This window comes from Gallus gallus, chromosome 23 (assembly GCF_016699485.2).
Source record: "Gallus gallus isolate bGalGal1 chromosome 23, bGalGal1.mat.broiler.GRCg7b, whole genome shotgun sequence".
Classification (NCBI taxonomy): Eukaryota; Metazoa; Chordata; class Aves; order Galliformes; family Phasianidae; genus Gallus; species Gallus gallus.
The window spans coordinates 5557220-5567204 of record NC_052554.1 but is presented as its reverse complement, the minus strand read 5'-3'; the positions used below and the strand labels follow the sequence as shown (position 1 = coordinate 5567204).

Sequence of the window (9985 nt, the reverse complement as noted above, 5' to 3'; positions counted from 1 at the left end):
CAATCCTCCACACTTACACTTAAAGCATGGCTCCGGAGGTGCTCCTGCCGAGTGAAGCGCTTCCCACACGTCTCACAGGGGTACGGCCGCTCACCCGTGTGGGAGCGGATGTGGCGTTTCAGGATCCCCTTCTGCTTGGCCGTGTAGGGGCAGAACGGACATTTGTGAAGCTTGATTGGCACAACCAACACGTCACCTTTGGGAAAAAACAAGGCATTCGATTAGGCAGCTCAGCAATGGTGGCTGCGTTGGCTTCTCGTCCTCGCTGTAAATCCAAGTCAGGATAATTCGTTTTCCACTCTTTCTGAACGTGGCTTACCTGGAATCTCTGTGTTGTGCAGTTGCAAAAACCTCTGACGATGGTCAGGTCCCTTGAAAGTCAGTTTGCTCCATCTCGGAGTGAGCCGGCTCACCACAGCACAGTGACTTTGTTTTAAGAAGCCCTTTAGTTTGGTGCCCAGAAGCTGCTTTCGGCGCAGTGTGGTCACTGCCATAAAAGCTCTCTCCATTCTTTGTTTTAAAGGTTACCATTACTATGAAATAGCATCAGCAACTAAAATCTCTACTATAAATGACACTGCTTCCCATATATATGAATTTAGATGGAGGGAACTCATCTGAAAGTACCAAGGCATCTACTGATATTCACTTTATTCTATTAGAAATAGGATCAAGGATTCCAATGCACTTCCTGGTTGGGATGACTGGAACACTTGAAAGCAAGTGGCACTCTCTCATCTGGCAGCTTGAATGCATGAGCACACCGTTCTACCTGGGCTCTGCATTTACTGTTCCCAGTGCCTTGTGAGAACGCTGAAGACAGCAGGAGCACTGAAGGCTGAGAGGTACTTCCCCACTACCTGCTTATGACCACATTTTTTCTTGTACTCCTATTTAAAGCACATCTACTATCAACATTTCTAACATGTTAATACCTGGTGTTCTTTAGCAATTCTTTGAATATTTCCTTTCTAATGTAATATTAACAATCCAAAGATATAAGGAATGGGAAAAAAGTAAGCAAACTGTGTTAGATGCTCTCACCTCACTACATGTCACAAACCACAGGCATGATGTTGTGACTGCACGCTGTTCTGTAACTTTACTCTTTTGTTGACACTAAGACTGGATTTGTGACTTAACCAATGTTATTACCTAAAAGCATTGGGAGAATATAATGTTTTTATTGGCTTTAAGATCATACTTGCATACTTGAACTGGAAATAACAAGAATGTGAGAGCTTGCTATCCAAAACAGAACATTCCATGAAAGATTTCCTCTCTGCTGCCTGCAGTACTATTCCATGTGCCATATCCTGAACAGTTTTGTCACTCGGAGTGTGTATCAGTTGCCTCCCTTCTTTGTAAGACAGTTTGGACAAGGTAAGTTGTTTGCCAACATTACAGTAAGTAGATAAAATGCCCAAATCCTTTGAGTCCATTTCAGCAGAAATGCTTAAGGACATGACCACCTTCTTCTCCAGGTCCCTGACATTGCTGCTAGGAGACATTCCTGTCAGCGCGGAACATCCCAATGGGCACCAGGCTTGTGAAAGCAGCAGCACCTCAGGTGACCAGCAGATGAAAAACAAGTCTGCCTCTGGAAGTAAAAGTTAAGTTTTTATGCAATACCACAGGTTAAAGCTTTCCATGTTCTTAGAAGACATTATAAGTAACATATTACTGAATAAAATTGATTTCTGTCTTTTGGAAGGTCAAAGTAACAGCAAATGGACTACTTTCCTGCAACCGATTAACTGAAAGGAGCTTCAGTGGAATAAGCTAACTTTGGTGTAGCAGATTATACAGAACACCCCTCCTGGAGAAGCCCATCTTCCCATTTGTGCTTCTAAAAAAGAATAACCTTCTCACAATTCTGGTGTTTTAAATTTGTCTGCCATTCAATAAGGTCCCAAATGAGATCGTTTAGAGGGTCACCAGCACCGAGCTCCAGAACCTGTTTCAAAGAGACCGTGGAACCTATTACAAATACTTACCTTCCAAATGCTGCACTGAATAAATGAGTACAGCTTTCATTTGAAGTCCAGAACAACAGTTTATTTCACTATGGCATAATATTCAGCAATGTATTCCTGAACAAGAAAGAGTAACAGACGTCACACGACTAATGGTTTCCTCACCAATCACAACGACTGACCCTCGAGTCCTCTCACCTGTGTCCTCACCATACCAGTCGCTGTGAATGTCCATCATGGAGCTCATGGCTACCCCTGCATCCTCTGGCCTACCCTCAAAGCCCCGAACAAAGTGATGAACCACATCATCCTTCCTCTGAGCCGAGCTGTTGCGCAACAAGGCCTCTAGGAACTGTTTCATGTGGTAGTTATTGCAAGCCAGGTCCATCGCCTGCCCTCCGTGCAGCCCCTCGTCCACCTGCTCCAGAGACAACGCATTTGGGTACTGCTGCAGCCGCCCACCCACGTCCACCTCGACCTCATCTGCATCAAACTCAACCTTGGGTTCCACCCCCTTGGGCAGGGAAGAGTTGGCATCGTCCGGGGAGTCGCTGCCCCCGAGGTCCCTCACCACCAGCTCCAGGGGATGGCAGCTGCTGCAGTCTCCGCACGGAGGGTCGCTCTGGCAGCCCACCATCCTCTCCTTCTCCCGCAGGGCTGAGGTGGAGCCCTGTCCCTTAGTGCTGTGCGAGGGGCCCTCCCTCGCTGAGCCTCCACTCCCACTGTCAGCCTGGTAGAAAGCGGCTTCCCTCTCTATTTTCCTACAAATATCTAGCGAGGACCTTATGTAGGTTTTGCAGAAGTTGACCACGTCCGTCATTTGCAGGTAGCTCGCTGCAGACATGACCTCGATGACGTTCTCCCCACAGAGATCCAACTTCCCGGAGTAAAGGAAATCCAGGATGATGGAGAAGGCCTCCGATGTGACAATGTCCAGGGAGGCCGTGCTGTGCCGCCCGCTGTCCTGTATGTAGTGAATCAGCAAGGCCCTGAAGTAGCCGCTGTTGGCAAACAGAATGTTTTTGTGCGCTTTGAAGATCCTCCCCTCCACGATGATGCTGCAGTCGCAGAAGAAGTCCCTCTTGCGCTGCTCGTTGAGCTCTCCCAGGAGCTTCGTGTAGTACGACTGCATCTCCATGGCCGCGGCTGCTGCGGGAGGAGGGAACCGTCAGAGGGAACCGAACGCAGAACCACAGCGCGGAACCCTCCCAGCGTCAACCCAACCCGACCCGGCCGCCCCACTCACCTCCTCGCGCCGCTCCCCGCCCCGCCGGGCCCTCCCGGAAGCAGGAAGTGGCGCTCCCGGAAGTCCGCCCCTCCGCGGAAAGCGGGACCGACAGGTGAGGGGTCGGTAAATATTGGTGACGTCACGCCGCCAAGATGGCGGAAGGGTGAGTGCGGTGTTACGGCGGAGCGGCTGCGCTGGGCCCGGGTGGGGTTGGGCTGTAGGGGCGGCGGGAGGGATGGCCCCGGTGGGCCGGGCAGGGCTGGGGGGGAGCAGGGCTTGGGGTAGGCCCGGCTGATGTGCTTGTCTCCTGGCAGGGAGGACGCGGGCTGGTGGCGGAGCTGGCTGCAACAGAGCTACCAGGCCGTCAAGGAGAAGGTAAAGCGGCCCCGAGGCCTCGGGGAACGGCTGGGAGCGGGGGGGTGGCGGTGCGGCGGCGGCGGCGGCGGAGGTGGAGGTGGAGGTGGAGGTGCCGGGATCGGCAGCTCCCAGAGCCGGGCAGGTTTGTGCCCATTGCATCGCGTTGTGATGTGTAACTTCCTGCATGTGGCAGTACTGCTTATGTTAATCATACAGGACTCACTATAAGGCTTTTACACACCTGTTTTTCTTTTCCTGCTTTTTGTTTTTCAACTTTTAACTTAAAAAATTACTCTGATATGTTTTGTGTATGGCTGTTTCCCGCTGTTATTCTGATTACTGCAGTTTTACCCCTTGCACAAGTTGGGGTAAAGGCACCTTGCATTCCATTTCTGTGAGTGCGAGGCATTCCCAGAGCTACCTTAGCTTTGCTGGAGACCAGAAGATTAGGCAGTCTGTTTGTTTTCCTACAGTCCACAGAAGCTTTAGAATTCATGAAGCGGGACCTGGCTGAGTTCACTCAAGTTGTGCAGCATGACACAGCCTGCACGATTGCTGCTACGGCCAGCGTGGTGAAGGACAGACTGGCAGTGAGTATCAGAGCAGGAGTGCTGAGTTCCTACTGTAGAAAGCAGAACGGGGTGAATAAGACATACCTGCAACTGGCACATCCCTCCTGCCTCTGAGGACACAATCCTCCCCTTACAGATTTAGTGCTGAGTGGGATTTTCTCACTGTAATGATGAAGCTTTGGGGATCAGTGAGGGAAGATTTCCAGTGCTTTCTTGCTGCCTGTGTGCTGTGCAGGCAGGTTATTGGCAACGTCACCGTGGTGTGACTTCAGACCTTTGCACAAGCTGTCAGCTTTGCACGGCTGTTTCTGTGCCAGTCTCTGAGCCCAGCTCCCTTTCCCCTCAAAGCCCAGGATCAGTTTCCAAGCAACCCACTGTGAAGGACAGACTGCCCCCCCACCACGTGAGGACAGTGACTGCCACTACACCCTTTGCCCAGCCCTGGCCACAAGTCATTTCAGCACATTTTTGGAGGGAGAGAAATCCTGCTTCAGACACTGTTCCTTACACTATGTCACTGTTCTTCTTCAAGAGGACAGAAGCTTCTGGTGCGACTGAAAAGGTGAGGAAGGGGATCTCTGACTTCCTGGGTGTCATCTCAGACACTTTTGCTCCCTCGCCAGACAAGACCATTGACTGCGATGTCATAACGTTGATGGCAACACCCACAGGTACCACAGAGCCCTATGACAGCGCGAAGGTGAGTGCCCCAGCTCTGAGCTTCCCCTCAGCACTGATCCCTAAGCCTGTCCTCCCCTGTCTTGCTGCTACCCCTCCAGTGATGGCTCCTCCACATATGTGTTCTCCTCCAGGCTCGCCTCTACAGCCTCCAGTCAGACCCAGCCACCTACTGCAACGAACCTGACGGTACGGAGCCCTGGCAGCTCTGCTGAGAAAAGCTTGCCTGGTGTGGGGTCTGTGGGCCATCCCAAACTGTGCAGAACCTTTAACAGCGGGTCTGCTGGATGAGTGTAGGCAGGGTCACCTGTGGTAGGAAGCAGGCCTATCTGTTGCCTTGAGGACTAGCTTAGATTGAGTTTTCTGGATTGGCTTAAACAGCTTCTGCAGCTGGTGCTATCCTACGAGGTGGGCACAGAGATTGGAGTCTCTGTCTCAGTCTCCCCTGAGGCTGGTGACTGTTCCATAGCTGTGAGCAGCAGCACTGCTCCTTTCCTCTGGGAACAGGGAGTGTATGGCGAACGGGTGGAAGTGTGTGCACCCCTCTAGGCCTTGACTGCTTTTGGCTTGAGAATGCTGTTCCTCCCTTCCCTGGTTTCTCTGCTTTGACTGCACACGGCTTGTGAATTCCCTCCTGCTTGCGTGAGGTTTGACACCACACGAAGGAGGTGTGCTCATCTCAGGGCTGCATGTCTTCTTGTACTCCTGCCTTTCCTTGCCTGACCTTTGCTCACCTCATCTCGTCTGGAGCATCTTTCCAAAGAAACTTCCTGCAACTTTGCGCCTTGTTTATGCCAAAGATTGTTATCTCTCTTCTTGTCCTGTGCAGGCCCTGCTGAGCTCCTTGAAGCCTGGCTCTCCCGGTTTAGCCTGGAAGAGAAGAAAGGGGAGATCGCAGAACTGCTGGCAACCAGCCCTTCCATCCGGGCTCTCTACACCAAAATGGTATGGCCTTCATTACTGTAGCAGGAAAGTTCTGACCCGGGATATGATTCCTACCTGAGCCCTGAGAAGTTGGTGGCAGAAAGGAGTGTAGTTGCACAGCAGCGTCATATTCTGCCCCCGCTTGTTTTTGATGGTCTGGGGTCAGAAGTTCCTCTGTAGCTGCCTGATGTGTGTCTGAGCATCTGTTGGTGTGAACCTCATGCTTTGCCTCAGGTCTGTGTGCCTGGCGAGGCTGGTGCCCTGTGCAGGTTGCAGTGGTTCCTGTAAGGATCATGACCTTACCCTTCCTGTTTCCAGGTCCCTGCAGCTGTCTCCCATTCGGAGTTCTGGCAACGCTACTTCTATAAAGTGCATCGCCTGGAGCAGGTAGGTTGGGAGGTGGGGGTTTCTCCCAGTGTGTGGGCACTCCAGCCAGAGAGCATACTAGGGCAGACTGAAGAGGCAGAAGGTTCTTTCCTGGAAGCGCAGGGCTTGGCTGCCTTCTGTGTCCCTGATGTTGCTGATGTTCCTGGGGAAAGAAAGGTCCAGGACATGAGCAGCTGCTGATGCTGAGTTCCCTGCAGGATGAAGTCCGGAGGGAGGCTCTGAAGCAGCGCGCAGAGCAGAGCATTCACCAAGAGGAGCCAGGCTGGGAAGAGGATGAAGGTGGGTTAGAGATGGTGGAGGAGGCTCTGTGGGCAGCTTTGTGCAGACATCAGCGATCTGTGTTAGAGAAGGTGGCAGCTCCTCCTTGCTCCCACCAGTTCAGCTCCTGACCCAGCTTTATCCAAAACTGCTGTGGTGTCAATTGCTGCTGCACTTGCTGAAATATCTCTTGCTTCTCTTCTGCCTTCTTACAGAGGAGTTCTTGGGGATGTCACCCCTGCCTTGTGCAAACGTGAAATTTCCACAAGCAGCAGAGAAAGCATCTGCTTCTGCAGCCCTGGAGGGAAGCCAGCCCTCTGTTCACAAGGGACCCTCGGGGGAAAGCTGGGCCATCCTCCCTCCTGAGCTGGCCCCAGCGGAGGGGAGCCCCTCTGAGAGCAGTGAGAGCGTCTCCCTTGTGACTCAGATTGCAAACCCTGCCTCTGTGCCTGTTGTGCAGCTACAGACTGGAGTGCAGCCGTCTGGGAACAGAGACCTCTCCCAGAGGCTGCTGGAGGCCACCTCAGAGGAGCAGAGCCCGCTGCCAAAGCCTCCTGAACCTGGGCATCCCTCTGCAGCTGCCCAGGAGCCAGCAGTGTGCTCAGAGCAAACAGCTGTGACTGGGCCCAAAGAGGTGGAGAGCAAAGCCCAAGGCAGGACAGAGACTCTGAAAGAGGAAGGACCAACAGATCTGCGTGTCTTTGAGCTGAACTCTGACAGTGGAAAGTCCACCCCTTCCAACAACGGCAAGAAAGGTGCGTGTGGACCAGCACCAGGCCTGGAAATCTGCTGTGTGGCAGCTTTTGAGGAAAGGGCTCAGAGTTGGAATGGAAAGCTGGGTGCGGGATCTTGGGCTTGGAGCTGTGATGCTGGTCGTGCAGCTCGTGGGGTCAGTTGGGCGTTTCTGACAAAACATTAAGGCTAGGAAACAGTCCCAATTGACCTATGGAGAGATTTTCTGCTGTGCAGATCTCTGTCCTGGCCCGTTGTTCCCTGAATTGCTGTCTAGAACATATCAAATGCCAAGTCCCGATTCTTTGCTTTTGTGATAATGGAGGGAGGAGAAAAGAAATCAAAAGTGTCTGCTGAGCAGAGCAGCTTTTGCTTTGGCCAGAGTGCCTGGAGAGCAAATGCAGCCTGTGTGGCTCAGCTGTGGTGTTTGTGGTTCCAGGTTCCAGCACTGATATCAGCGAGGACTGGGAAAAGGACTTTGATTTGGATATGACTGAAGAGGAGGTGCAGCTGGCGCTGTCGAAGGTGGAGGTGTCTGGGGAGGTGAGTTGGGGGTGGCGATCACTCAGATAGGTGAGAGCTCTGCTCCCACGGAGCACCAACCTTTCGTCAGCTCTGCAGGGACATGGGGGTCAGGATTAGCTGCAGCAGAGTGGCTTCTAAATGTGCTCAGTGAGGGAGGAGTGTTCCCCAGGGAGAGCTGAGCAAACAGACCCCTGTTGTGCAGACATGGGGCTGGTGGTCGTGTCAGGCTCGGGTGCTCTGGGCAGGAGGATTTCTCAGCAGATGGCTGCTGAGTTGCAGAAACAATTGGGGGATGTTATTCTCATTTGCAGCTGGAAGATGAAGAGTGGGAAGACTGGGAATAAAGCAACAGCTTCCAGCTTATCACAGGCTCATTTCCACCATCGAATGTGAATTAAATCACAGACCGGCTATTCCTTTGTGTGTAACTGTGCTGGGGATTGCAGCTCCTGGCTGGAGGAGATTCACTCCTCCTAAATCCTGTGGGCAACTCAAACGACCCCTTCAGACCCAGAGGAGGGGGGAAGAATTGGGAATTTGCTCGTACACTTAAGCTGCTGGGGAGCTCATCTTCTCAAGAGGTCTGAGAGAGCGGCGAGGCCAAAACTGACAGCCCCAGAAGTGTCCGGTGGTGGCAGTTGCAATGCAGTGAGGGCTGAGTGGGCGCTTGGGCAGCTGGCAGGATTGCTCAGTGCTGCCAGGCTGCCCATTGGGTGATTGTATGTGTGTGTGTAATCTGTGCAGCAGCTCAGAGGTTCCTGGGTGCTGCGCCCGCTCGCTCTGAGCTGCTGGCCCATTGCCCCCAGTGTGGGGAGCGGCTGGGGCTGGAGGTGCTGCAGCACAAGTCCTGCCTGCTGTCACACTCGTTGTGCAAAGGAAGGCAGTTGGCTTTTGGCTTTGGCCCGAAGCTGGGCTGCGCTGGAAGGAGCTGAACTCCCTGCCAAACCCTTAGCTTCTGCCTGGCTTTTTGTCTTGGAAGCTTCTTCTAATGGAAACTCCTGTCTCCTACAGCAAGAGCAACAGCTCCTCTAAGAGCCAAGGCTTGATGTTGTCCCCTCTGCAGCTAGAACAGCTGCACTGCCTTTCTCTACTGCGTTTTGTGTACTTCTAGTTAAATTCTCTGAGTTGAGTGCTTGAGGCTTGCTCTTCCCTGAGCCCTTCCTGGGTGGGCGGTGCTTTGGGTCAGCCTGGAGCAGCACCCTGCTGCAGTGGTGCCCTTTGCAGAGCTGCAGCCCACCCCGGAGCCACGGGCCACCCTCTGCTCATTTGGTTTCCTTCACTTGAGCCCCTGCGACTGCCTGCAATGCTTCCTTCAGCCCCACCGCCCCTTTCTGGGGCAGTTTACTCTTAATGTCATGAGATGCTCCTCAGTGGATGTCATGAACAGGTTGCCCTAAAGGGGTGGAGCTGTGTTTGGCCTTTTGGGGGGTGGTTTTATACATGCTACCTTTGTTCTTCTGCCCCTTCCTATGCTGCTTCATTTGAGCTGTGGGTTTCCTCATTTCTGAATTGCATTAGTGTAGGTGCTCTTTGAAAACTTGGTATTTTTCCTCCCCATGTTTGGGGACATTCAAATGCGACCACCTATGTGTGTGGGTTGGTGGCAGCACCGACCTGAGGCCCTTACACGAGAGCTTGTCTGTGCTGCAGAACCCACGAGGTGCAGGGACTGAGCTGCTCAGCTCCCACCGAGCGTCCGGCAGGCGCAGCAGAGCCTCTAAAACCTGCACGGCCTCACCCGCCGTGGGCTGTGTTTGGCTGTAGCAGAAAAACCTGTTGTGGGCAAATGCCGGCCGGCAGTGGGGCGGTTCCTGCTGTGGGGCTGCTGCTGGGGCAGGGCGCTCAGCGCTGCGCTCCCTCGGCTCTGAGGGTGAGTCAGGCCGGGGCCGGAGCTCTGGGGCTGCGCTGCTCTCTGTGTCTCTTTTTTCTTTAGTCAAATTAACCATTTGGTTGTCTGTGCAATATTCTCAGTTTGGAACAATTCCACATCTCCCTGAGCCTTTTCTAGCTGGGGTGAAAAACCAGGAACAATTCTAACAGCTGGTAGTTTTGTAACAATGACTTTCTCCAAACCTTTTACAGACTTGCAGTTAACAGCAATTAAAGGAATTCAGCAGTCACCACCTGTGTCCTCGTTTCTTTTGCCTGCTGTGGGCTGGGGACAGCTGCCTCCAGAGGATCAACTGCTTTAAATTTCTTCTGCTTTCCTCCCCCTCACCTCAAGGGAAGTTTGCTTACCGGGGTGGGGATGAGGACGTGGGGGTGAATCTGCTTGGTCTGCTCTGTTCCCTGCTGCTGAAGGCCGGGGCTGGGAGGGAGCAGGTAAAAACGGCCGAATGCGAAACAGA

At 53.0% G+C, this 9985-nt stretch overlaps 2 protein-coding genes across 2 annotated transcripts; one reads left to right on the top strand and one right to left on the bottom strand.

The window, feature by feature from the left end:
- Positions 1-2036: 2036 nt before the first annotated feature.
- RP1-27O5.3 (zinc finger and BTB domain containing 8B) lies at positions 2037-3258 on the bottom strand. The gene is made up of 2 exons (NM_001012290.2): positions 3223-3258; positions 2037-3125 (listed from the first exon to the last, which is right to left on the bottom strand). The coding sequence occupies exon 2, from the start codon at positions 3112-3114 to the stop codon at positions 2080-2082; it is 1035 nt and encodes a 344-aa protein (NP_001012290.2). The 5' UTR covers positions 3115-3125; positions 3223-3258; the 3' UTR covers positions 2037-2079.
- A 78-nt stretch (positions 3259-3336) lies between these two features.
- On the top strand, positions 3337-9757 carry BSDC1 (BSD domain containing 1). The gene is made up of 11 exons (NM_001012842.2): positions 3337-3367; positions 3519-3579; positions 4035-4151; positions 4666-4833; positions 4946-5000; positions 5641-5756; positions 6054-6122; positions 6320-6401; positions 6596-7135; positions 7552-7655; positions 7949-9757. The coding sequence occupies exons 1-11, from the start codon at positions 3357-3359 to the stop codon at positions 7979-7981; spliced, it is 1356 nt and encodes a 451-aa protein (NP_001012860.2). The 5' UTR covers positions 3337-3356; the 3' UTR covers positions 7982-9757.
- The last annotated feature ends 228 nt before the right edge of the window (positions 9758-9985 follow it).